Source organism: Myotis yumanensis, unplaced genomic scaffold (genome assembly GCF_028538775.1).
Source record: "Myotis yumanensis isolate MYYU_CA2020_CCGP unplaced genomic scaffold, mMyoYum1.0.hap1 SCAF_3, whole genome shotgun sequence".
Taxonomy (NCBI): Eukaryota; Metazoa; Chordata; class Mammalia; order Chiroptera; family Vespertilionidae; genus Myotis; species Myotis yumanensis.
In genome coordinates, this window is record NW_027223754.1 from 208,584,553 (window position 1) to 208,611,130 (window position 26,578).

Consider the following 26,578-nt stretch of genomic DNA (forward strand, 5'->3'; position numbering starts at 1 on the left):
TAAGTTCAAAGCTATAATATGAAAGATTAAGAATCTTCCACACAATGCCTTTTCCTCTGTCAGTGTTTCATGATGTCCAAACTGTTCAATAAACACCTGCAGAAGTGAAAATGCCCTTCTCTTCTGTAGGTAGCTCATGGGAGGGCAGTGGTCACACTAATTGCCACTGGCCACGTAAACTCAGCAATATTTATAGGAGCGGAAGCTCAAACCAAAAAGCCTACACCCATTGACCAAGGATGTGCTGAGAGTAGTGCTGTGTTGAAATGACAGCCCATGCAATAGGAGAAGAGAAAGGCTCAGGGGCACTATTGGGAAGAGCAATTGAAGTTGACATTGGCTGAGGGGAGGGCTGGGGATTACTGAGTCCTCAGGCCTTTCCAATTCCACTCCCTGGGGAGGATGCTGGAGGGAGGGGCTTCCCTGCAGACAGGATCCCTCTGCCCTTCCCAGGACCTGGCGCACACAGGATGCAGTGCAGGCAGCGGCTGTCTGTCCTGCCGTGTTTCTGTGGAGCCTGAATCATGCTGAGCGAGCCCCTGGCAGCTGGGCATCCTGCACACAGCCTTCCAGGCAACGAAGGCTCCCAGGTCTCTCACCACAGGCTTCTGCTCACATGTCCAGACCCCCCCTGTCACCGGATAAAACAAGCGCATGAGGCTATAAAATAAGCGCAGGCGGCGGCGAGAGGAACCGCAGGCGATGGGGCCGGAATGCGGTGCAGGTGGGCGTGGGGATCACCAAGCAGGAGACAGGCCTGTTTTCACTGATGGCGGACATGATGTGTTAACATGTGTGTTAAATGCTGAAACCCAATGACCAGCACTTGTGTCCAGAAGCCAGAGAGACTCAGAGATTTTGAGAGAGGTTTTCGCTCTCTGGGAGCGGGCTGCTCCGGACGGTGTGGAATCGTGTGGCTCCTGTCAGGAGTCTCCCTTCTGAGATTCTTCAATGGCTTGAGGGCGGCTTCATTCCCAGACCCCTCTGATCTCCCACATTATCAGAAAGTCATTGAATGTGTCATTTCATGGCAAAATTAGACTATTTTAGACGTTGCTAATGTACGTTGTAGTTTTAATAGAAGTGATCAGTGAGCAGGAATTAAGGGCCAAGAGAATGTTCTCACCAGCAACAGTGTCCTCGTAACTGTGCAGGTACCTGTCCTTTTGGTCGCAAGATCTGAAATCAGCATATTCTCTCTGTGTGTTTTGTGAACCATTGAGTCCATTTGGCGTCCTTTCAGGTCATCTCCAGGTGACATCCCGAAAGGTGAGCGCACCCAAGGGCTGCCCTGACAACCAAGTACAGAATTCCAAGGAGAACACACTTCCGTGTGGCAGTGACTGGAAGTACTGCAGGCCCAGGAGCTTCTGCGAAGGCGAGACCAGCAGGTGTGGCAACCCATGCAGGACAGAACCCGGGCGATGCAGAACCCACGAGGACAACTGTCCCCCGCCATCCGCCACCCTCCCCAGATCTGCTCGTGGTTGGGGGCCCTCATCGAACCCTTGTTTCAGGTTGTTTTTTTTAAAAATATATATATTTTATTGATTTTTTACAGAGAGGAAAGGAGAGGGGTAGAGAGTTAGAAACATCAATGAGAGAGAAACATTGATCAGCTGCCTCCTACACACCTCCCGCTGGGGATGTGCCCGCAACCAAGGTACATGCCCTTGACTGGAATCGAACCTGGGACCTTTTAGTCCGCAGGCCGACGCTCTAGCCACTGAGCCAAACTGGCCAGGGCTTGTTTCAGGTTTAAATTGAAGGTCATGTACACACTTCTCCCAGTGGTACTGGCAAATTCAAACTGTCCTTGCACTCTAGAGTGAGTGAGTGTGTAGAGCAGGGGTCCTCAAATGCCCAGCTCAGGGAGGGCGGGGCCAACCCCACTGAGTCTGACCCTGGCCGCCCCACTGAGGACCAGGCCGCTCCCTTTCAGGCCGGCTCCTCTCATCCTATAAACATCACTGACTTTTTCTTGACCCGTAGGAATTCCTGTGACCACGGCCCTCCCATGAAGGTCCCCACAGAAGAGAAAGCCCTTTGCACTTTGCAGGTGTTTCTTGAACAATTTGCCCTTCATGACACACTTACAGAGGAAAAGACATTTTATGGAGATTCTTAATCTTTCATTTTATTGTTTTAGTTTTAAAATCAATAAAAAATAATCATGTCCCTAAAAGTAAAAAATGACTCTGATAATAATGAACAGAATGTTACTGGTGTACATTTGGAACATATCATTGATTTTAAATGAAAAGTAAATCAATCAGATTTTTAAAAATTCCTTCTGAGCTCATTCACTGCCTTTTGCTGGTTTCTGTGGATCAAGTTGGAGATGGGGCACGTGATGCGTTTTCATTTCTTGAAGAAAGTGTTTTATTCCTCGTTCATGAGAAGACCCCGACTGTTTAGAGAGATTGAGTCCGTCCTTCAGTTTCCCTGATTCTGGATGGAGAAGGAGGAGGTGAAGGAAGCAGGGAGTGAGGCAGGTGGGAAGGTGAACAGAGCAGAGTCTGGGGCAGTCACAGGAGGGGAAGGAAAAGGGGCGCAGGAGGGGAGAAAGCAGAGGGACTATGAGACCTGAGGGGAGGGATGGAGCTGGGGCCCAGGGGAGAGCAGGTGACCCAGAGGCAGAGACAGGCCCAAGGAGAGAAGGGGAGGGGGGAGCAGGAGGGAGGAACCTCACCCCGAGAATGTTCTCCAGCTTCTGACATTGGGCTCCTATGCTTTCTAACAGTTCACTCTTCGGCTCGAACGGCTGGCCCTGGTTGCCCACGAAGGTGTCCCAGCAGTGCTGGAGCTCTATGGGAACAGGGAGGGAAAGGTGAGCTCCTAGAGCGCCTGGAAGGCCCAGGTGTCTGACTCTAGGGACACACCCTCCCCATCAGGATCTCCCTGCCCCCTTTCTCTCTCCTCCCAAGGCACTGAGCTCATCCCTCAAATTCTTTCTTCCACTGGAATCTGAGGCAGCCCCTCCCCTTCTACCAGGAAGGACCTGGGTCCTGATGGCACAGGGACCCACCTCCCCCCTTCCCAAGACCCCCTCTGTCCCCTGAACTCTCTCCTCCAGGGGACTCCATCCACTCTAGACCCAGCACGCCCCCCTCCCCCCCCCCACCCCCCCGGCAGGCACCTGAAAGGGTTCCCCACCTGGATTCTCCTCCTGCCCCCTCTGTGCAGCCATTTGCCAGCCTCTCTGGATGCCCACCACCCACCCTCAGGAGTCCCTGCTGACCTTTGAGGGTCATGATGGTGAGATGGTCCACAGCGTCCCGCAGCTGGCGTAGCCCATCCTCATAGCCACGGTATTTAGTATGGATGCGAGCAGCGAAGATGCGCAGGCTCACATGGCTGTTCTCGCCCAGAAATTCCACCAGTTTTGAGGCACAGTCAGGGCAGGGGTCCAGGAGATGTGCCAGGTGAGTCTGTACTGCTTCCCCTCATCCAGGTCCCAAGCAGAGACCCCATGCAGGAAGCACAACTCTGCATGACGGAGTACCTGAGCACAGAGGGGGGAGAAGAGGGACCTGTCACTTGCTGTCAACAGGGGAGGGTGGGACCAGCCAGAAGCAGGTGAGGCACTGGCCTCCACCACAGAATTGAAGGGGCACAGCTCAGCATCAGGATGAACGCTATTTCAATGCAGGATCTACACGGTCAAAGGGAAGGCGACTCATGAATCACATAATATCAGCATCTACAAAGGGCAGAGGAGCAGTGAGGACTTGTTCTACCTCAGCAAACCATGCTGCCATGGCTCTGTCACTGATCAGTCTTCACTTAGCCTGTTGATATTCCATTCACCATGGACTTTGCATTAGTTTTGATTTTTTAAAGTTTTGCATTAAATATGGTTCTTTTTTCAAATCCTCACCTAGGGAGATTTTTTCCATTGATCTTTAGAGAAAGAGTGAAGAGATGGAGGAGGGGGCAGAGAGAGAGAAACATCAACATCCGCTGGTTGCCTACCCCACGCTCCTCGACCCGGGGCCAGGGTTCAAAGCTGCAACTGAGATAAGTGCCCTTGGCCTGGAATCCTACCCCTGGCCCCTGGCTGCCAGGCTGACGCTCTAACCACTGAGAACACAGATCTGGGCTCCATGTGATTCACCTTGGTACAGAGTTCCCAGAGAGCCTCGATTTGGTGCCCAACTCCTATGCCTTCAGGAGCTGCACCTAGTCGGGCCCTGCAGGGGGACAAAGAGCTGAGGACAGCCCAGCCGGTGTGGTTCAGTGGGTTGAGCAGCGACACATCCACAAAGACGTCACCGGTTCCATTCCTGGTCAGGGCCCAGGCCCAGGTTGCAGGCTTGATTCACAGGAGGAGTCGTGCAGGAGGCAGCAGTCAACCAATGATTCTCTCTCATCACTGATGTTTCTATCTCTCTCTCCCTTTCTCTCTGGAATCAATAAAATTCTTATAAATAAATAAATATAAATCAATAAATAGCTGAGGACAGAGGGAGGAGGCAGCTGAGCCCCAAGGTCCTGGGCCTGATGCCACAGGGGTGGGTGCTCCCCCCAGGCAGGGGAGCTCTCCCTCTGCTCCCCTGCCTCCAGCTCCCGCCTGTGCACCAACACCTCCACACTCTTCCACTCTGGGCTTCCCCCTGTGCTGCGCCCAAGGGTGACACAACTCTGCAGGAAGAAGGGGTGAGGGCACCGAGGTAGAGGTGTGGGAGACACGGGATGAGGGTTGCTGCTGGGCTCCCAGGGTTATGGAGATTAGCCCACGCACCCAGGGAAGGATTTTCAACCAGGGGCTCAGAGAGGAGGAGAAGTCAGGCCCACGGTGCTTGTGCAGAGCCCTGGTAGCAGTGGATGGTACCTGGGGACCCAGGAGGCGTCCTGGGCTACGTGCAGCTGGCAATGCACTTGTGGGGACAGCACCCCGCCAGGCTCTCCCAGGAGTGACTGGAGGGAGCACCAAGGGGGAGCTCTGGCTCTCTGGCCAGAGGCTGCCCGGGTGGGGGCCATGGGCGAATGGCCTCTTTGTCCAGGTGCCTTTCCCTCTGGCCTGACCCCTCCTCAGAGGCACAGCAGGAGGGACAGGCTGACCCTGGAGGCTGGGCTGACCCTGGGCTGGTGGGCCCAGGCCCTGGGACACTGTGACTGCTTTCTGATGTGGGGCTCCAAGCTGCCAATCACAGCAGAGTCCGTCCTCCCTGCCTCTGGGCAACGCCACAGCAGCTGGGGGCCAAGGGACATTGCTCAGAGGACACCCGCGGGCATGGGAACCTTCTTCCCGAGTGTCCCGGGACCCTGCCTGCTGTGCTCGCTCACCTGGTTGCGCAGGAAGCCCTGGAGCTCCTCCACTGGGGCTCAGGCGTCGCCCTCCGGGACCTCCATCTCGTACCACAGGTATGTTTTTTCTCCCAGTTGTGACCGAAGTTGTCCTTGAAGGTAGTTGCATCCATCAGGGGTCTGTGGGCACAGGCAGGAGGAACCCAAGGCATGGGGCTCCTCTGGGGGAGCTGGGACACCTAAGCTTCCACAGACCCCTTCGGGGGCTCCTGGGGGAGTCAGGCCAGTGCTTTTGTCAGGGTCCCCCCATGAGCAGTGCAGGGGCTCAGAGCTCTGACATGGCCTCTCCTGGCATCACCGTCCTGCCCTCATCCCGCTGACCCAGCCCTGCAAGCTGCAGCCCAGTGGCGCTGTTTCCTCTGCTCTTCTGGGTTAACCTGAGCCACATGGTGCATCAGGGGAAAGGGTGGCCCATTCGGGGAAAAGAGATGCCAACTAGTCTTCTCAAATAACTCATGACATTTCTCTTCTCATCATGAAAACCATCATGTCCTTTACAAAAACCAAAACATAAACCTGAACATGACCTCGGGCAGTGATGGTGAACCTTTTGAGCTCGGCGTGTCAGCATTTTGAAAAACCCTAACTTAACTCTGGTGCCGTGTCACATATAGAAATTTTTTTAGTATTTGCAACCATAGTAAAACAAAGACATATTTTTGATATTTATTTTATATATTTAAATGCCATTTAACAAAGAAAAATCAACCAAAAAAATGAGTTCGCTTGTCACCTCTGACTCGCCTGTCATAGGATCGCCATCACTGTCCTTGGGCCTCACTTCAGAGCAGATTGAATAGATTTTGTGGGAGACGGAGGGAGAGGAGAAACAGGGACCCTCAAGGGTGACCCCCATAATTTAGCCGGGGGCTTATGGGAGGCGGGTAGGACCGGCAAACTGGGCATCAGCTGAGGGTTCCTAGACATAGAAGGGCCATCAAGACAGACAGGAGAAGCAGGGGGTTTTCTGGGGAGAAGGCAAGTCCCCTCAGGGAGCCAGGAGGAGGGGCTCAGAAGCAGGGCTGCTCCAGGGGCGGGTGGTACCTGCCAGTTGGTGTTGGGTTGTCCTCCATGTCTCAGCTCCTTCACCTTCTCTTCTAGCCACAGGCCGTCCTCCCCTTGACTGGCTTTCAAGGACTGAGGTGCCTTGTATGTCAACAGAGCATGTGGAACCTGCTGAGCTGGTTCTGCTGCGCCCCACCCCTTCCCTAAACTCAGGCCACTCATGGCACCCTATGGAGTAATAGAACTTTTCTGCACAAATGTCTCATCCTGTGCCCTCAGGGGCAAGTTAGGTGTTGATTTCTCTGTTCTGACAAAGGCCCTTCCTGGACTGACCTGGGCCAGTGAGGTCCCAGGAGGTGGGGTCACCCTGGGCAGCACGGCACAGCCAGGCAGGAGGCAAGAGCGCAGGTGAGAGGACAGGTGCTCCTACCTGAGGAGGGTCCGGGCACAGGACACGGAGCCCCCACAGGACAGGCCCCGGGTGCCCATCCCTGACTCTCCCGCGGCGGCCAGTGCAGGGCATGGCCGGGCCCAGTGCAGGGACCTGCGGGGCTGAGCCAGGAGGGAGACTCTGCCCTGAGAGGAAGGGCAGGGCGGAACCAACGTGAGCTGAGCTCTCCTTAGGAGCCACCCTGTAGGGGAAGGAACTGGACTCAGAGCCTTTGTCCACCCATCACACAGAGGAGAACAGAGAGGCTCCCAGCAGGGCGGCCAGGATGGCCTGAGAGCAGAGGATGCAGTGTGTGCCCGCCTCAGGAAGGGGCCAATGCTCGTCCTCTTTACCCCCACCTGCGAGGAAGGAGGGGACTTTGTGTTCCAAGCTCAAGTGTGACCGGCGCCCCAGGTGGTAGAGTTTGTCCCCGAGAGGATGCCCCTTTCTCCCACTGACTGTCCATCCGACTCCTCTCAGACCAGCCTGTGCCGGCCCAAAGCTCCCTTCCAGGGGACAGGCCCAGCTCAGGGAGGGCGGGGCCAGCCCCACAGAGTCTGAACCTGGCCGCCCGCACTAAGAACCAGGCTGCTCGCTTTCAGGCCGGCTCCTCACATCCTTCACGTTTGATACAGGGCCCCCCTCTTTCTGGGCTGGGCGCCCCTCCACATGCACAAACAGGTGTCCTCTGTTCTGAGCCCCTCCCACCTGCTCTGTCCTTGGACCTTGGTGCCCCTGGGAGCAGCCATGCTGTCCTGCTGGAGGCTCAGGGCTTTGCAGACGTGGAACAGGCACATCAGGGTTCTGCTAGATTTGCTACTTCATTGGTCACGATCTCCACCCAAACACACTGTCCACACCCAGAAGTTTCCAGAGACCAGGACTGGGGTCCCTGAGAATCTCCCCGGTGCTGCCCCAGATCTTGTGTCCCAGGGAGGGAGAGTGGTGTCAGACCCAGGCCAGCTCCCCTCCTGCATCCCAGCGTCTCCTCCTGTCATGCAACCCACAACACTCTTCTGAGTCCCCACCCCACCCCAGCACCAGACGGCGGTCTCCTGGCACAAACCCTGTGCCAGGGCAGCGAGTGTGAGGTCCCAAAGCCCAAGGCCCTGTGCCCTGGAGGCCCTGGAAGGTGGAGCCCCAGCCTACCCCGCCCCTCCCAGGTGCCCCCGCAGCCAGAGGGCAGCACCCTGAGCTCAGCGCTCCATCACATGCTCACCCCGAGGGCATAAGACTCTTCTGGGGCGTCTAGGGGACCCAGGAGGGGCCATCATCGCAGGGACAGCACTGTGCTCTCCGTCCCTGAGGCAGGTCTCACAGCCAGGCTAGCTCCTCAGCCAGCAGCTCTGAGGTCTCTTCTGGAATGTTCCCCAGGACCTCCTCCCTCCACACACCCTCTTCCCCCAGCCAGGTGTCCTGAGCTGCTCTCTGCTGATGCCTGGCTGCCCCTCTGTTATGCGGACCAGCCTGGCCTGGCTGGTCTCCACACCCGGGAGTCCGCTCTGCAGTGAGTGGCGAGTACCGAGGCGGCCAGGAGAGCCCTGTGAAGACCAGGGGCCGCCATGTGTAAGAGGTTTGCACCTCCTCCCAGAGGTTTCATGTCTTATGTTGTTTGTCTGAGTCAAGTCTCCAAGGGGCAGGAGGAGAGGATGCCTGGGCGGCCCTCACCTCTGTCTCTGGGTCCCTGCCCTCCCCGGGGACCCATCCACGTATCCTCTCCCTGGTTCCCCGGAGCCTGGCCCCCTGGGTGAGGAGAGGCGGGGGCACCTGCTCTTCCTCCCGGTCTCCCTCAGCCAGGCCAGCACCTGGTGTGGTAAAGGCATCAGTAGAGCCTCGTGTTGAACTGGTCTAAAGCGGCCTGGCCCACAGCGACGTGGGGAGCGGGGAGCATGCCTCTCCCTGGGTCCGTGCGGTGAGAAGAAGGAAGGAAAGGAACCCTGTGTTTTCTGGGGAAGGACCGTCCCTCCCCATGTCCATCTCTGGAAGGTTGAATGAAGAATGTAAAGCAATTCCTACATCCTTCTGGAGTTTTCTACCGAAATGTGCAAACTTCTGAACAGGAGGAAAGATGCAGGCCCCCGAGGGAGAGGGCGGGTGCTGGTGCGGGGGAGCGGCCCCTGGGCAGGTGCACGCTGTGCTGGGATGTGTGCTGTTCCCTTGTCAGGGAAATGGGGGACAGGGCGGGGTGCCCCGGGGAAGCCCAGTCTGAGGTCAGAGAGCCAGGCGGGCCCACTCTGCCCCGTTGCTCTGGGCCTGGGATGGATGATCTGGATGTGTCTGGAGTCAGGGCCAGGCTGCTCTGTAGGAGGTGTCAGGTCCGCCCTCCTGAGCCCCAGTCCAGCCCCGGCCTCAGCACTGTTCCCAGGCTGTCCCAGCCCTTCTCCAGTCTCAGGTCCCGGGCCACGGGCAAAGCTCTGAGATGGGGACCCGGGAGATGGGGGTGGAGGAGCACAGTAGGACCACCTGTCCTCTGCTCGGGGTGCCCCCTCCACCCGAATACGGCACCTTGTGGATGTTTTGGTCCCTTGTTCCCAGAAATGGAGATGGGGCCCTGGCTGGTTTTGCTCAGTGGATAGAGCGTTGGGCCTGGGACTTAAGGGTCCTGGGTTCAATTCTGGTCATGGGCACCTGCCCAGGTTGCAGGCTAGGTCCCCAGCAGGGGGCGTGCAGGAGGCAGCCAATCAATGATTCTCATCATTGATGTTTCTAATCTATCCCTCTCTCTTCCTCTCTGAAATCAATAAATATATATATATTTAAAAAAAACAAGAAATATAAATGGAGATGGGGCTTCTGTCAGAGCCCAGAAATGGAAAGTAAAGGAGCAGATGGGAGGTTGAGGTTCTTCCGGTAAAACACACCTGGGGAGTGTAGACATCTCCTGTTTTGGTCAGAGAGGAGGGAGGCATCGGGTGTGTCCTGGAATCCTGACGTGGTTCCTTTTTGTCAAGTGCAAGCGAGTGAGCCTGTGCCCCTTGAGTCTGGGCTGGGGATGGGCTGGGCCGGTTGGCACAGGCACAGTTGGGGGTGAGGCCTGCTCTTGACATATCTGTGGCTTTTAAGGTCCTGGGGACATTGAGGGGGAGCTGGCTGGTCTCACCTCCCCAGGGTCACAGCCTGCAGACGGGGCACGGTGTGCGGCCTCCCCACATCCCTCAGGAAAGGGCGTGGGGCCTCTTCTCCCTGGGAGTCCTCGGCCTCAGCCCCTGGCTGCCAGCGGGGCCCAGGCTCCTCCTCTGCTGGGTTTGCATCCTGACTGCCAGGAGCTGGCCAGTGGGGAGGGGACCCTCCGCACAGAATCAACCCTCGACAATTGAGTCTGTTATTGCTACTCTCCACTTACCAGCGTCCACCTGCTCCAGAGCCTCAGGCAGGAGGAGGGGACCCTTAGATTCGTCCGCAGATCCCGGGTTTTGTGTGTTGTTTTCTGCTCCCAAGAACCCCTCGACCGGGTCTCCCCTGGGTCCCGTGAGGACAGTGGCTGGAGGCTGGCTCTGTTCCTCAGGTCTGACGGCCTGGAGAGCTGTGGTTATCCCCTGTCTCCTGTCCCTGTCCCTTGTCCTCAGGTTTAATGACCTGGAGAGCTGTGGCTGTCCGCTGTCCCTGTCCCTGTCCCCTGTCCCCTGTCCCTGGTCCTGAGGTCTGACAACCCTGTGAGCTGTGGCTGTCCCTTGTCCCCTGTCCCTGGTCCTGAGGTCTGACAACCTGGAGAGCTGTGGCTGTCCCCTGTCCCCTCTCATTGGCTCTGGCCAGGGAGGGTGTGGCTCTGTTCTCCAAGGGCGCCTCCTCCTGGGGGTGAGACAGGCCTGAGGGGTGTGAGCCCCCAGATCCTTTTCTGTCCCTCTCAGCTCCCTCTGCCGTGTATACAGCAGGTGCTCAGGGTGTGCACACTCAGTGACTTGCAAAGACTTTGGGGAGATGGAAGGGCTTTGGGGAAGTAGGAGCCCGGCTTCCATCCAGCTCTCGGGCGAGGATTTCCGCTCGTCGCAGCAGCCTCAGCGACCTGGGCGTTCACCATGCCCAGTCCGCACACACGCCTGTTTTCCTTTTATCGACAACTAGGGGCCTGGTGCACAAAGATTCATGCACGGGGGATGGGTCCGTCAGCCTGACCTATACCCTCTCCAATCTGGGAGCCCTCAGAGTGCCCTCTCCAATCCGGGAGTTTCTGTCTGTCTTTGCAATCATATGAAAGAATTGTCTGAGACCCCCAACCCAGTTTGGTTTGTTGCTCACAGAATAATAGAGGCCTTTTTTTCTTTGCTTCATTTGTGGAGATTTCCTGTAAGTTTTACGATATGTTCCCTTTAATTTTTCCTAGACACTCTGATTTTACTTATGTCTCTCACCTTTGCTTTCTCTCCATCCCCCACCGCAACAGTAACTTGCTCCAGGCTGACTTTGCTCTAGTGTCTAGGAGATCCGTCTGCCACCAGAACTATGATTCCCAGCATTCCTGGTGCTCCCCACACTCTGGGCTTCAGCTTCCGGTCCTGGGGCTGCCACCAGAGCTACTATTCCCAGAATTCGTGGTGCTCCCCACGCTCTTGGTTTTCCCTTCCTGCTCTGTTTTTGTCCCATGACGTCCCACTCTACCAAGTCCTCCAAGCCACCAGCTCTCCCTCTCTGCTCTCTGTCTGGTGGCTTGGAGAGCCAAGTTTCCCAAGCCATTCTGCTCTCTGCTGGCTATCCTGCTCTGTTCTCCATGGGGCAGCTTTGGGGAGTGACCAAGGGAGCCACATCCCCCCAAGCTGCTGCCTCTCCTGTTCTGCTCTCCACCTGGTGCCTGCCCACCCAAATCAGCCCACCATCTTTGTAGGGTTGATTTGCGTACGCACTCCTGATAGGCTGGTGAGCATCATGGAGGGAAGGTCAATTTACATGTTTCTCTTTTATTATATAGGATTCCTTTTATTTTTTTTATCCTCACCCGAGGATATTTTTCCATTGATTTTTAGAGAGAGTGGAAGACAGAGGGAAAGACAGAGAGAAACATTGATGTGAGAGAAACATATCGATTGGCTGCCTCCTGTATGAACCCTGACCAGGGCCTGGGCTGAGGAGGAGCCTGGAACAAAGGTACATGCCCTTTCCCAGAACTGAATCCGGGACCCTTTGGTCCCCAGGCTGACACTCTGTCCACTGGGCCAAACCAGACAGGGCAGCACATTCCATTCTATAAAGTCCGAGATGCTTGGGGACTCAGTGCCTGTCTTCTCCCACTGGTGTCCTCTGACTCCCAGTGGCTGCCCACCTTCAGGCATCGGCCCTCATCCCAGGCAAAAGGGTAGCACATAGGACCCACCCCAGGCCTGGGAGCCCGCACGTCCTGTTGGTGATAGGTGTCCCTGTCCACCAAGAGGGTGACAGAGGAGGTCCCCATGAGTTCACAGATTCAGCTGGGGCGAGAGACCCCATTGGTCCTCCCTGCCCCTCTGTCTGGTCATCCGCATCCCTGGCCACCCCCGTCCCCTCTGAGGGGCTTGGGAAAGAGGACCTGCTCAGGACACTGAGGTGAGCGGCAAAAGGAGAGGGGGCGGGACGAAACACAGAAACACACACACACACACACACACACACACACACGCAGCTGATGATAAGCAGGAATCTCCTAGTTTCTCCAGATCCACCAACAAGCCTGTCTTAGTGGCAGGAAGCAGAGGACGTCACCACTCCCAGGCGGATTTGTAGAACCTTATCATCCAATCAGCTCCTCTGGTTTGGATACCTGGACTCTGGCAAGAGCCCCCATTTCTGTTCCTGGAAGCAAATGACCAAGATGCAGTCACTCTGGGAAAGCGGACGAGCGGGTAGAAGGCACGTGGTCTCACATGACAAGAGGGGTCCCCACTCTCTGCGCTGTCACATGCAGGTCCAGGCAGACCTGACCTCCAGCTCCCAGGGCCCTGTCGACCCGGACCCCCGGTTTCATGGCTTTGCCGCTGACACAGGGACCTGAGACTTCGGAGAGGGTAGCTCACAGCTGAGAACACGGCTGAGCCCTGGGCTCCCCACCTCAGCCTGTCCTCTTGCCGGAAGGCACCGCGGGAGGGCAGACCTGGGCCGCATACAGAGCAGCCTCTTGCCAGGCCAGTGTGGCTCAGTGGTTGAGCATTGACTTATGAGGCACAAGTCCTCGGTTCAATTCCCTGTCAAGGCACATGACCGGGTTGTGGGCTTGATCCCCAATGTGAGGAGTGCAGGAGTCAGTTGATCAATGATTCTCTCTCATTCTTGATGTTTCTAAGGTTTTCTCCCTCTCCCTTCTTCCCTGAAATCAATAAGAAAAAATATTACAATGAAACATACAACAACGTGTCTTCTGATTTGATGATGAGGAGCTGATTTGATGATGAGGTTCTTGCAAACCAGCCTGGGAGTGGGGACGTCCTCTGCTTCCTGCCACTCAGACGGAGGCCTGTGGGTGTGTCTGCAGAAACTAGGAGATTCCTGGGTGTCATCTGCTTGCGTATGTGTGTGTGTGTGTCTGTGTTTGGTGAGTCAGGGCAGCTTTCGGGCCCGTTGCCCAGACACAGCTGTGTGCCAAGCCTGATCTTTGTCGTATCTGTGGCACCTGTGGTGGGACCACCAGCTGGAAACAAGGGAATCAGCCACAGCCACGGAGCCCGCATGGAGTGCAGACTGCGCTGGGAACAGACCTGGGGCTGCACTGGGAGGGAAAGTGGGGCCGGCACAAGGTGGTCTGAGAGGAGTTGGGTGGACAGTCAGTGGGACAGAGGGGCATCCCCTCGGGGACAAACTCTACAGGCTGGGGCACCGGTCACACTTGAGCCTGGAACACAAAGTCCCCCCTTTCCTCGCAGGTGGGGGTAAAGAGGACTAGCGGAGCCCCTTCCTGAGGAGGGCACGCCCTGCATCCTCTGCTCCCAGGCCATCCTGGCCGCCCTGCTGGGAGCCTCTCGGTTCTCCTCTGTTTGATGGGCGGACAAAGGCTCTGAGTCCAGTTCCTTCCATTCAGGGTGGCTCCTAAGGGGAGCTCAGCTCACGTTGGTCCCGCCCTGCCCTTCTTCTCAGGGCAGAGTCTCCCTCCTCGCTCAGCCCCGCAGGTCCCTGCACTGTCCCCGGCCATGCCCTGCAGTGACGGCCATGGGAGAGTCAGGGATGGGCACCCGGGGCCTGTCCTGTGGGGGCTCCGTGTCCTGTGCCCGGACCCTCCTCAGGTAGGAGCACCTGTCCTCTCACCTGTGCTCTCACCTCCTGCCTGGCTGTGCCGTGCTGCCCAGGGTGACCCCACCTCCTGGGACCTCACTGGCCCAGGTCAGTCCAGGGAGGGCCTTTGACAGAACAGAGAAATCAACACCTAACTTGCCCCTGAGGGCACAGGATGAGGCATTTGTGCAGAAAAGTTCCCTCTCCTATGACTCCATGTGGGTGGCATGAGTGGCCTGAGTTTAGGGAAGGGTTGGGGTGAAGCAGGGCCAGCTCAGCAGTTTCCAGGTGCCTCAGTGGCATATAAGGCACCTCGGTCCTTGAAAGCATCACAGGAGGAGGACAGGCCGTGACCAGCAGAGAAGGTGAAGGAGCTGAGACATGGAGGACAACCCAGCACCAGCTGGCAGGTACCACTCGCCCCTGGAGGAGCCCTGCTTCTGAGCACCTCCTCCTGGCTCCCTAAAGGGACGTGCCTTCTCCCTAGGGGACCCCTGCTTTTCCTGTCTCTCCTGAAGGCCCTTCTATGTCCAGGACCCCTAAGCTGATACCATGTTGACCTGTCCTAACTGCCTCCCATGTCCCCAGGCTAAAAACTGGGGGTTACCATTGAGGGTCCCTGTTTCTCCTCTCCCTCCATCTCCCATGAAATCTATTTTTTCTGCTCTGAATTGAGACCCTAGGAAGTCACGTTCAGATTTATCTTTATGTTTTTGTAAAGGACACATTGTTTTTATGATGAGAAAGGAAATGTGATGAGTTATTTGAGAAGACTAGTTTGGCATCTCTTTTCCCCAATGGGGCCACCCTTTCCCCGATGCACCATGTGGCTCAGGTTAACCCAGAAGAGCAGAGGAAACAGCGCCACTGGGCCTGCACCAGGCAGGGCTGGGTCAGCGGGACGAGGGCAGGACGGTGATGCCAGGAGAGGCCCCGTCAGAGCTCTGAGCCCCTGCACTGCTCCCGGGGGCACCCTGACAAAATGACTGGGCTGACTCCCCCAAGAACCCCCGAAAAGGTCAGTGAGGGAGGTTAGGTGGCTCCAGCTAAGTGAGTGGACGCCTATTCTCTGTGGGTCTACCTGGGAAGTGGGTGCAGAGAGGAGAACGGGGTGATCCCCAGAGGAGCCCCATGCCTTGCTTCCTCCTGCCTGTGCCCACAGAACCCTGATGGATGCAACCACTTTCAAGGACAACTTCAGTCACAGACGGGCAAGAAGAACATACCTGTGCTACGAGGTGGAGGTCCGGGAGGGCGACACCTGGGCCCCAGTGGAGGGGCTCCAGGGCTTCCTGCGCAACCAGGTGAGCGCGCACAGCAGGCAGGGTCCCCAGGACATTCGGGGAGAAGGTTCCCATGCCCGCGGGTGTCCTCTGAGCAATGTCCCTTGGCCCCCAGCTGCTGTGGCATTGCCCAGAGGCAGGGAGGACAGAATCTGCTGTGATTGGCAGCTTGGAGCCCCACATCAGAAAGCAGTCACAGTGTCCCAAGGCCTGTGCCCACCAGCCCAGTGTCAGCCCAGCCTCCAGGGTCAGCCTGTCCCTCCTGCTGTGCCTCTGAGGAGGGGTCAGCCCAGAGGGAAAGGCACCTGGACAAAGGGACTGTTCTCCCCTGAACCCGCCCGGGCCGCCTCTGGCCAGAGAGCCAGAGCTTCCCCTTGGTGCTCCCTCCAGTCACTCCTGGGAGTGCCTGGAGGGTGCTGTCCCCACAAGTGCATTGCCAGCTGCACGTAGCCCAGGACGCCTCCTGGGTCCCCAGGTACCATCCTCTGCCACCAGGGCTCTGTGCTAGCACCGTGGGCCTGACTTCTTCCTCCTCCCTGAGCCCCTAGTTGAAAATCCTTCCCTGGGCAGGAGGGCTAATCTCCATAATCCTGTGAGCCCAGCAGCAATGCTCATCCCGTGTCTCCCGCACCTCTGCCTCTGTGCCCTCACCGCTTCTTCCCGCAGAGTTGTGTCACCCTTGGGCTCAGCACAGGGGCAAGCCCAGAGTAGAAGCCTGTGGAGGTGTTGGTGCACAGGCGGAGCTCGAGGTAGGGGAGCAGAGGGAGAGCTCCCCTGCCTGGAGGGAGCACCCACCCCTGTGGCATCAGGCCCATGACCTTGGGGTTCATCTGCCTCCTCCCTCTGTCCTCAGCTATTTATTTATTTATTTGTTTGTTTGTTTGTTTGTTTGTTTATTTAAAAGACTTTTATTGATTCCAGAGAGGAAGGGAGAGAGAGATAGAAATATCAGTGACGAGAGAGAACCATTGGTTGGCTGCTGCCTCCTGCACGCCCCGCCCCCTGCTGAGAATCAAGCCTACAACCTGAGCCTGGGCCCTGACCAGGAATGGAACTGGTGACTTCGTTTTGGATGGGTCCCTGCTCAACCCACTGAGCCACACCTGCTGGCTGCCCTCAGCTCGTTGTCCCCCTGCAGGGCCTGACTAGGTGCAGCTCCTGAAAGTATAGGCTTTGGGCACAAAATAGAGTCTCTCTGGCAAGTCTGTATCAAGATATATCACATGGAGCCCAGATCTGTTTTCTCAATGGTTAGAGCGTCAGCCTGCACAGCCAGGGGCCAGGGGTAGGATTCCAGGTCAAGGGCACTTATCTCAGTTCCAACTTTGATCCCTGGCCCTGGGTCGTGGAGCGTGGGGTAGGCAACCAGTGGATGTGTCCTCCCACATTGATGTTTCTCTCTCTCTGCCCCTCCTCCACCCCTCCACCCTTTCTCTTAAGATCAATGGAAAAAATCTCCCAGGTGAGGATTTGAAGAAAGTACCATTTTTAATGCAAAACTTTAAAAAATCAAAACTAATGCAAATTCCATGGTGAATGGAATATCGACAGGCTAAGTGAAGACTGATCAGTTACAGAGCCATGGGAGCCATGGTTTGCTGATGTGGGAAAGTCCTCACTGCTGATGTGCCCTTTGTAGATGCTGATATTATGTGATTTGTGTCCCCTGACCTTTGACCCTGTAGATGAGTGATGGCGAACCATTTGAGCTGAACATTTTAGCATTTTGAAAAACCCTAACTTAACTCTGGTGCCATGTCACATATAGAAACTTTTTGACATTTGCAACCATAGTAAAACAAAGATTTATATTTTTGATAATTATTTTATACATTTAAATGCCATTTAACAAAGAAAAATCAACCAAGAAATGAGTTGGCTTGTCATCTCTGACAAGCTTGTTATAAGTTCGCCATCACTGGTGTAGATCCTGCATTGAGATAGCGTTCATCCTGACGCTGAGCTGTGCCCCTTCAGTCCTGTGCTGGAGGCCAGGCCTCACCTGCCTCTGGCTGGTGCCACCCTCCCCTGTTCACAGCAAATGAAAGGTCCCTCTTCTTCCCCATCTGTGCTCAGGTATACCGTCATGCAGAGTTGTGCTTCCTGGATCGGGTCCGTTTTTGGAACCTGGAAGAGGGGAGGCAGTACAGACTCACCTGCTACATCTCCTGGAGCCCCTGCCCTGACTGTGCCCAGGAACTGGTGGAATTCCTGGGCAACAACAACCACATGAGGCTGCGCATCTTCGCTGCTCGCATCTACACCATTGTCGGTGGACATGAGGATGGGCTGCGCCAGCTGCGGGACGCTGGGGCCCAACTCCCCATCATGACCATGGAAGGTCAGCAGGGACTCCTGATGGTGGGAGGTGGACGGGCAGAGAGGCTGGGAAATGGCTACACAGATGGGGCAGGAGGAGAATCCAGGTGGGGAAGCCTGTTAGGTGCCTGCAGGGGGGCTGCTGTGTCTGGAGAGGATGGATTCTCCTGGAGGAGAGAGTTCAGGGGAAAAAGGGGGTTCTGGGGAGGGAGGAGGTGGGTCCCTGTGCTATCAGGACCCAGGTCTTCCTGGTAGAAGGGGAGGGGCTGCCTCAGATTCCAGTGGAAGAAAGAATTTGAGGGATGAGCTCAGTGCCTTGGGAGGAGGGAAAAAGGCGGCAGGGAGATACTGATGGGGAGGGTGTGTCCCTAGAGTCAGAGACCTGGGCCCTCCCTGCTCTAGAAGGAGCTCACCTTTCCCTCCCTGTTCCCATAGAGCTCCAGCACTGCTGGGACACCTTCGTGGACAACCAGGGCGAGCCATTCGAGCCCTGGCCTAACCTAGTAGAACACATAGGAACTGCATCTCAGGAGCTGGAGAACATTCTCAGGGTGAGGTTCCTCCCTCCTGCTCCCACCTCCCCTTCTCTCCCTGGGCCTGTCTCCGCCTCTGGGCCACTTGCTTCCCCCAGGGCCTCAGCTCCATACCTCCCCTCAGGTCTCACAGTCCCTCTGCTTTCTCCCCTCCTGCGCCCCTTTTCCTTCCCCTCCTGTGACTGCCCCAGATTCTGCTCTGTTCACCTTCCCACCTGCCTCACTCCCTGCTTCCTCCACCTCCTCCTTCTCCATCCAGAATCAGGGAAACTGAAGGACGGACTCAATCTCTCTAAACAGTCGGGGGTCTTCTGGTGAACAAGGCATCAAACACTTTCTTCAAGAAATGAAAACGCATCAGGTCCCGGATCTCCAACGTGATCCACAGAAACCAGCAAAAGGCAATGAATGAGCTAATAAGAAATTTTTTTTTTTAAATCTGACTGATTTACTTTTCAATTAAAATCTATGATATGTTCTAAATACACATCAGTAATATTGTATTCATTACTAACAGAATCATTTTTATATTTAGAAAATTAATTATTTACATTGATTTTAAGTCCAAAGCAATAATATGAAAGATTAAGAATCTTCCACAAAATGTGTTTTCCTCTGTAAGTGATTCATGAAGTCCAAATAGTTCAATAAACACTTCTTTAGGCACCTCATGGGAGGGCAGTGGTCACACGTAAAGTCAGCAATATTTATAGGAGCGGAAGCTCAAATCCGAAAGCCGAAACCCATCGACCAAGGATGTGCTGAGAGTAGTGCTGTGTTGAAACGACAGCCCATGCAATAGGAGAAGAGAAAGGCTCAGGGGCACTATTGGGAAGAGCAATTGAAGTTGACATTGGCTGAGGGGAGGGCTGGGGATTACTGAGTCCTCAGGCCTTTCCAATTCCACTCCCTGGAGAGGACGCTGGAGGGAGGGGTGTCCCTGCAGACAGGATCCCTCTGCCCTTCCCAGGACCTGGGCCCATGCAGGATGCAGTGCAGGCAGCGGCTGTCTGTCCTGCCGTGTCTCTGTGGAGCCTGAGTCATGCTGAGCGAGTCCCTGGCAGCTGGCATCCTGCACACGGCCTTACAGGCAACGAAGGCTCCACATGCTTCTGCTCACATGTCCGGACCCCCCCTCCCCCCCCCGTCACAACCTCACACAGGACTGTGAGGGACTGGGACTGAACCCTTTAGTTTAGAGACATTGGAGGGATAGAGAATAAGGACAGTCATATGCTTGTGGCCAAAGCAGTAGGAGGGGACTGAGTCAGGAGGACACAGAGCCAGAGGGAAGACCTGATAGACAAAGTGACCTGAAGAGATGGAAGAAGAGGACAGGAGAGGGGTGGTGGGGTGGGGTGCGATGGGGAGGGATGGGGTGGGGTGGGGCAAAGCAGGGCTGGGGGCCAATGGTGGGAGACAAGGGGCAGGAATGAGATCAAGGACAGAAGGCTGGGTTGTCAGGGGGCTGTGGCCGCCATGGAGGGGCTGAAAGTCAGCTTGTTTCCCAGGACAAGACCTGTGGGAGGAGGAGGACAGTGTGGGCCTGGTCAGCCAAACAGTTGATGCTATTGGAATCTCTCCCCCAGCCCTGAGCCCCAACTCAGCTCTGTGGGGTTGTCTCCTCCTGCTGGTCTCCTCCAAGCCTCAATGGGGGCCACCTCCACATCTGAAAGTCGGGCCTGATGCTTCCAGCTCTCTCTCTGCCATTTACTGACCCCATTCCCTCAGGATGGAAGAGGATGAAGGAGAGTTTTTTGTTTGTTTGTTGACAGACAGATCCTGCCGCAGGTTTATTTGTACAAACAGCAGAGGAGGGCACCAGGGCCACGCAGACAGCAGCCCAGGGGCCCCCCAGTCCTTCCGTCCTCACGTCGGCAGACAGAGGCCTCTACTGTGGAGCCTTCGTGGGGCCTGGGCTACTTTGGGAGCAGGTGCCTGGGTACCTTTTAGGAACCTGAACTTCAACCTGACGCACAGCCTGGGTCTTGGTTTCCGCCTTGGCCTTGGCCTTTGGCCGGCAGAGCCTGGTCCTCTTCCCAATGTAGGCATGAGCATGTTTCCCAGGCTTGGGGTGAGCAATTTCGGCAGGTCGACTGAGTTTGCGGCGGCAACCCTTTGGGGTATTGGACCTGGGCTCCTTGACACAATTCCTCAAAGTTTTCTCAGATGACCAATTTGTAAGAAAAAGAAAAAAGAACAGGCAGAGTTTCTGCAATGATGTTAAATTGCAAGATAGTATTTCCCATGTTTAAATGCTAAGAATAGTTTCATATCAGTGAGATGTCCCTGCCACCTGCCTTCCTTGCCTGTTTTGCAGGTTTTGGCCATTATGGCAGGGGCGGGGCTATCAGTGAGTTCCACCCTCAGCCACACCATGATTGGGTCGGAAGTGCACATGTGACCTAAATCCGTCCAATCAGTGTGAACCTCAGGACTTTTTCCTGGGAATTCTGGGACACACCATTGGTTTGGATGGTGTGTGGTGAACATGTGGGGCTTGGTGCTGCTGTAACCAATTTTTTTTTAAATGGTTTATAAAAATTGATTTCAGAGAGAGAAACATGGATGGGTTGCCTCTCATAGGTGCCCAACCAGGGATGGAACATTAACCTAGGTATGTGCCCCGATGGGAGTTGGACCCACAGCCTTTTGGGGTAGGGGAGGACGCTCCAACTTGCTGAGCCCCGCAGCCAGGCCATTTTTCTACCTCAGGGAGCTGGTCTGAAAAGAAGCCAACACAAGGGCACCTGCAGCGGGAGGAGCCCGAGCCCTGACGTAACAATGACCTCATTATTCCCAGTCGTTGGTAAGTCCACCTGGAGTGGGTGTCTGTCCCGACTGCACGCATCCTGAGCTGTATCCTAGCTGGTTTTTCTCACAGCAAGCTGAGAAGGTGTGCATCTGACTGGCAGGGCGAGATGCTGTTTGCATCTATTTTATGGCTTCCTTTACCCCCAACCGAGGCCTACGTGCATTTTGTTGACCGTTAACTCCTTTCTGTGAATAGAGCAGCGTGTGGAGCCACCTTTGGTTCACAGAGCCCTTCCTCCTGCCAGTCACGGCTACGTCAACTCTGGCACCGACCCACAGGCCCATTCCTAGCCCAGGACTCACAGGGACCATGATCTGTAAGTAAAAGCCTCGTACCAGGCTTTGGAATGACCAGCCTAATGGCAAGCCGGGCATTTCCCTTCGTGTTCGCACCCACTGTGCCGAGGGCTCGCCGTGTGCCTCACCATGTGCAGGGTTGGCTGCTCAAAGGCACAGTAGCCCCTGCCATGTGGATGCCGTCATTGCTTTTCTACTGCGTATAGTCGTGATGCCTGCAACGTACAACAGTGTCATCCGATAGAGGAGTTTTGTCAATAGTCCTTTGGCTTTCCCTCCGAGCAAAGTCTGCATCATGATCTTCGCAGCAGGTTTACATTCTTCTTGGTAACTGTATGACTGGCTTTTATGTGCATTTAAGAGGGAGCAACTTAGAATGATGCTTCTGTAGCTTTGGTCTCCCCTGCACCTTTAGTAACAAGAATTATTAACTTCTCATTAGAAAGCTTAAATTTTGTGCTTCCTCTGAAAAAACTGCAGTGATTGCTTTTTTGGAAGGTCATGGAAGACCTTTTCCATGGCTTCTGACTACTATTTATCAAAGCTTTAGTTTTAATGGTAACATATTGAGGACTAGGGGCAAATGAACTGCTAGTGCGATAAGTGAAAACTTCATATATTTCTCATTGAACTTAAAAAATATTTCTAATTGATTTCAGAGATAAAGGGAGATGAGAGAGACAGAGAGAGACAGAGAGTGAGAGAGCGACATAGAGAGAAACATCAGTGATGAGAGAGAATCATCTATTGGCTGCCTACTGCATACCCCCTACTGGGGATCGAGCCCACAACCCGGGCATGTGGCCTGACCAGGAATCAAACCATGACTTCTTGGTTCATAGGTCAATGCTTAACCACTGAGCCACATCGGCCGGGCTCTCATTGAACACAATGTGCATTTATGGCTACATGCATAAAATCATTACCCAAGAATTCGTATTTCCTAGAATGTGCAGTTACATATTTCATAGTTACACTGGAGAACTGTTTATTCATTTTGTTTATGGTGCTCCTCTGATGAGTTATGCTGCTATTTTCATCACTGCATCTATTTGCCACTATTGATCCATTTTTTGTGAACTGGAGATAGAATGCAACATAATAGGAACCACAAAACTTTAAACATAACAAACAAAAACAACTTGTAAGCTCTGTCCGTGTGATTCTCGCTCCTTTCTAGGCAATATATCTCGTCTAACTGGTAGCTTTTAAGGTTTTATTTTTACTCTTGATGCTGAAGCCTTACAAAGGCAGTTTTGGTGAGAGAGACAGACACGGGGGGAGAGGTAAGAGGCAGATGGGTAAGAGCAGGCAAGTCCTTGAAAAACACATAGCAGGATTGGGAGGCCATGAACAGTTTGTCCTCAGTCTTTTTCCTTCAGTTCTCGCCTTTGCACAGGAGCCTTTTGCTTTGCCATCGGCCTGCAGGAGGCTGTAGGGAGCACAGGCGCACAGCTGTGCTGGGCTGGGACACTGAGGCCAGCTTCCTCCAGGGTGACCTCTACCTTCTCACGGGGAGGAGGACAGAAAAGACCCAGGAACATTGACGGACGTGGCCTCCTCCCCGTGGTCACACCTCTTGCCTTCCCCGGGCTCAGTACTGGTTCTGACAGGTACCCCAGCAGGATGTGATGGGGATGGAGGGCGGGGGGGCTGCTCGGGAACATGGGGTTCTCCTTCCTTGGGGCCATGGTGGAGCCCACTTTCCAGCACCGTTGCCATTAGCTTTGGCCAATGGAATGTGAGCAAAAGTGACACAGCCTTCAGGCAGAGCTTTAAGAGCCGCCCCGGCCCCTGCCAAGCCGCTGGGCGGTGGCCCAGTGGGGGCCCCGGTCAGACCGCCTCCCTGGCCCACCGCGGACAGGAGCACAGGCAGGAAACAGGTGCCAGTGACACAGCCGCGGGGACCTTGGGGACGGCTTGTTCTGCCCGGGACAGGCAGGTGCCCACGTGAATGAGGAACAGGGACCCCAGGGCCAATATCGCTCCCTGAGAGCCCCCCCTTGACCAGCACCCAGCAGACCCTGCGGGCCTGCCTGTCCCCATCCCCAAGGCCTCCTTCACACTGGAGGACACGTTTATTTTCAAGCTCTCATTACCGAGTCGCCATTCTTTCATTTTTTTGATTCCCAATCACACACCAAAAATGGGGAATATTCTCAGCAAACCCTGTGTTGGTTCGGATTTTCAAGAAAAATAATCCCCAAAGTATTAAAGAAACAAAACACCCAGGGAAGCTAATGGGCCTACAGTCTCCCCTGGTGATGAAAGTGAGGATCTGTGTAATATTCAGCATCTCCGGGGGGCGGCGCTGCTGTGCAGGCCGCTGAGTGTCCTCATCTTCCTGTGCGCGGGGCGCGAGCCTTTCTCAGCGGGGGCGGCTGTGCAGGATGTTGAGTGTCCCCTTTGTCTTGCCGACCTCGCTCTGTGCAGGCGGCAGTGGAGGTGCCCCAAGCGGACGGGGTGGGGGGGGGAGGGGGGAGGGTCTGCAGGGGAGGAGAGCTGCGGGCGGGATGGATGCAGGGACCACAGCTGCTGAGAGAGCGGACTTGCACCCCGGGGACCGCTGGGCGCTATCTGAGCCTCACTTACGACCGGACTCGCCACTGCCCCCCTCGGGTGGCGGCCGGAACAGCAGCGGGAGGAGGAGGTGCCACTGCTTAGGGCTGTGAGACTGGAGGGAGGATGGAGCCCAGCAAAAGCCTGGCTGTGCCCCCAGGGCGGGTTTACCTGGAGCCTGGCGTCCAGGGAAAATCAGGAGCTGCCTGCGCAGAGCTGAGCAGAACCAAGATCTTTAAAAATACGATTGTTGTTAGAAATGAGGGCGGCTGACCATCGCCCTGGCTGGTTTGGCTCCGCGCATAGAACGTGGGCCTGTGGACTGAAGGGTCCCGGGTTCGATTCCGGCCAAGGGCACAAGCCTGGGTTGCAGGCTTTGTCCCCAGTGTGGGGCCTGCAGGAGGCAGCCATGCAGGAGGCAGCCGGTCAACAATTTTCTCTCATCGTTGATGTTTCTATTTCTCTCCCTCTCCCTTCTTCTCCGATATCAATACAAATATATTTAAAGAAAAGAGGAAAGAAAGGCAGGAGCGCTGTTACACTTCAGGAAACTTGGTGCCACTGTTTTGATAACGAGGTCTTGTGCCATAAACGCAGCACAGGGCACATGTGGAGGTTCTTACCGTCACCGGCAAAGGATTTGGGGGAGATTCTGTGAACATGAGCAAGCAATGCACACTGGTCTCTCCCCAGAGCACTGTGACCACACACACTTCTCTCTGCGTCACACCGAGGGTCAGAGAAGTTCTCCTGACAGACACCGTGAGCATCAGCCCAGAGAAGCCCCGGACCCTTCGTAGGGGCTGTAGACTGAGGAGGGGACGCACAGCGGGTGGGGTGCCTGCCTCTAGTTCCACCCCCAGAGGCCCTGAGCAGAACTGATGGCTTCAAGAGGCCTTTTCCCCCTTAAAAATGTCTGTGATCATCAAACCAGCACCCACTCATTGTAAGCAATTTGAAAAGCAAAGGGAAGTTGAGGCAGCAAAGGATCCATCTAACCTCCTGGAGATGGTGACTTTTCATGTTATTTTTATTTGTTTAAAGGTTTTGTTTCCTTTGGAGCACACACACAGAAAGGTGCATATAAAGAGCATCCACACACCCTGTACCCCAGCTCACCTGTGCGACCATTTCCCCACTCCCTGCACAGCACCCATCGCTGTGATTGTGTGAGAGAAGGGCCTGGCCCTCCTGTGACTGCTGTCCCCCAGCCCCCAGGGGGCAGGCCACGCGGGCAGATACTAATTCACACCGTGGGACGCGGTGCTTGGCAGCTCCCGGCATCCTTCCCACAGCAAGCGGGGCTCTGACGGGCCGGCTGGCACAGGTGTGGCTGCGCCAGTGTGCGGGCAGCCTGCCCAGCTCCGTGTCCACATGGGGCTGCACCACGGCTTCCTTGTGTTATTTAAAATATGTTTATATTTTTATTGATTTCAGAGAGGAAGGCAGAGGGAGAGAGAGATAGAAACATCAATGAAAGAGAGAATCACAGATCGGCTGCCTCCTGCACGCCGCACAATGGGGATTGAGCCCGCAGTCGGGACATGTGACCTGACCGGGAATCGAACCGTGACCTCCTGGTTCATAGGTCAATGCTAAACCCCTGAGCCACCCCAGCCCGGTATCCCTGTGTCACCTCCTTTGCCCTGTCACCGGATAAAACAAGCGCAGGCGGCGGAGAGAGGATCCGCAGGCGATGGGGCCGGAATGCGGTGCAGGTGGGCGTGGGGATCACCAAGCAGGAGACAGGCCTGTTTTCACTGATGACGGACACGAGGCGTTAACATGTGTGTTAAATGCTGAAACCCAATGACCAGCACTTGTGTCCAGAGCCAGAGAGACTCAGAGATTTTGAGAGAGGTTTTCGCTCTCTGGGAGCGGGCTGCTCCGGACGGTGTGGAATCGTGTGGCTCCCGTCAGGAGTCTCCCTTCTGAGTTTCTTCAAAGACTTGAGGGCGGCTTCATCCCCAGACCCCTCTCAGTTCCCACATTATCAGAAAGTCACTGAAAGTGTCATTTTAAATTAGACTATTTTAGACGTTGCTAATGTACTTTGTAGTTTTAATAGAAGTGATCAGTGAGCAGGAATTAAGGATTAAGAGAATGTTCTCACAGGCGAGAGTGTTCTCACAACTATTGAGGGTACTTGTCTTTTTGGTCGTAAGATCTGAAATCAGCATATTCTCTCTGTGTGTTTTGTGAACCATTGAGTCCATTTGGCGTCCTTTCAGGTCATCTCCAGGTGACATCCCGAAAGGTGAGCGCACCCAAGGGCTGCCCTGACACCCGCCTACAGAATTCCAAGGAGAACACCCTTCCATGTGGCAGTGACCGGAAGTACTGCAGGCCCAGGAGCAAAAGCAAAGGCGAGACCAGCAAGTGTGGCAACCCATGCAGGACAGAACCCGGGCGATGCACGAAGCCCAGGCCAGGAGCCTCAGGGCTGGGGCTCAGAGAAGCACATTTGGGGGTCTCGGCAGTGAGGGCAATGGCCCTGGAGGGATGGAGCCCAGAGAGAGGATGGGGGCAGGGCCCTGCTGGAGGAGACCTGGAGGAGACCTGGAGGAGGGAGGGCGGAGAAGAGCAGCCCTTGGGAGAAGGAGCTGCCCACGTGGACGTGGCCCAGGCCGCCTGGACCTAACTCTCCCTACCTTTGTCCACCTGGAAGCCTCTCCTTCTGCAGTGACTTGATTCATGTTCAAAGATTCAGGAAGTCTTTGCTAATGAAACAAGTCACATAATACAGAGGTATCTCATGGGGAAGTTTATAGTCTCTCTCTCAGCACCCCCTGCCCCACCCTTCCCTAATCTCCCTCTTCTGCAGAGAAACAAGTACTTTGAACACAAAGTACTTCCCT

The 26,578-nt window shown here is 55.3% G+C and overlaps 1 protein-coding gene and 1 long non-coding RNA gene across 2 annotated transcripts in view; one reads left to right on the plus strand and one right to left on the minus strand.

Annotated features, from left to right (window-relative positions):
* LOC139006534 (DNA dC->dU-editing enzyme APOBEC-3G-like) overlaps window positions 1-18,370 on the plus strand; it is a 79,785-nt gene extending 61,415 nt beyond the window's left edge. Inside the window, exons 5-10 of the mRNA XM_070408853.1 lie at window positions 2,744-2,830; window positions 13,781-13,926; window positions 15,078-15,219; window positions 17,275-17,539; window positions 17,953-18,068; window positions 18,310-18,370. Of these exons, the coding sequence (XP_070264954.1) occupies window positions 2,744-2,830; window positions 13,781-13,926; window positions 15,078-15,219; window positions 17,275-17,539; window positions 17,953-18,068; window positions 18,310-18,324 (771 nt within the window). The 3' untranslated portion in view covers window positions 18,325-18,370. The remainder of the gene's footprint in view (window positions 1-2,743; window positions 2,831-13,780; window positions 13,927-15,077; window positions 15,220-17,274; window positions 17,540-17,952; window positions 18,069-18,309) is intronic.
* LOC139007571 (uncharacterized) lies at window positions 3,256-6,444 on the minus strand. The gene is made up of 3 exons (XR_011470870.1): window positions 6,355-6,444; window positions 5,290-5,430; window positions 3,256-3,505 (listed from the first exon to the last, which is right to left on the minus strand). It is a non-coding gene; the product is annotated as an uncharacterized lncRNA (long non-coding RNA).
* Window positions 18,371-26,578: the final 8,208 nt, after the last annotated feature.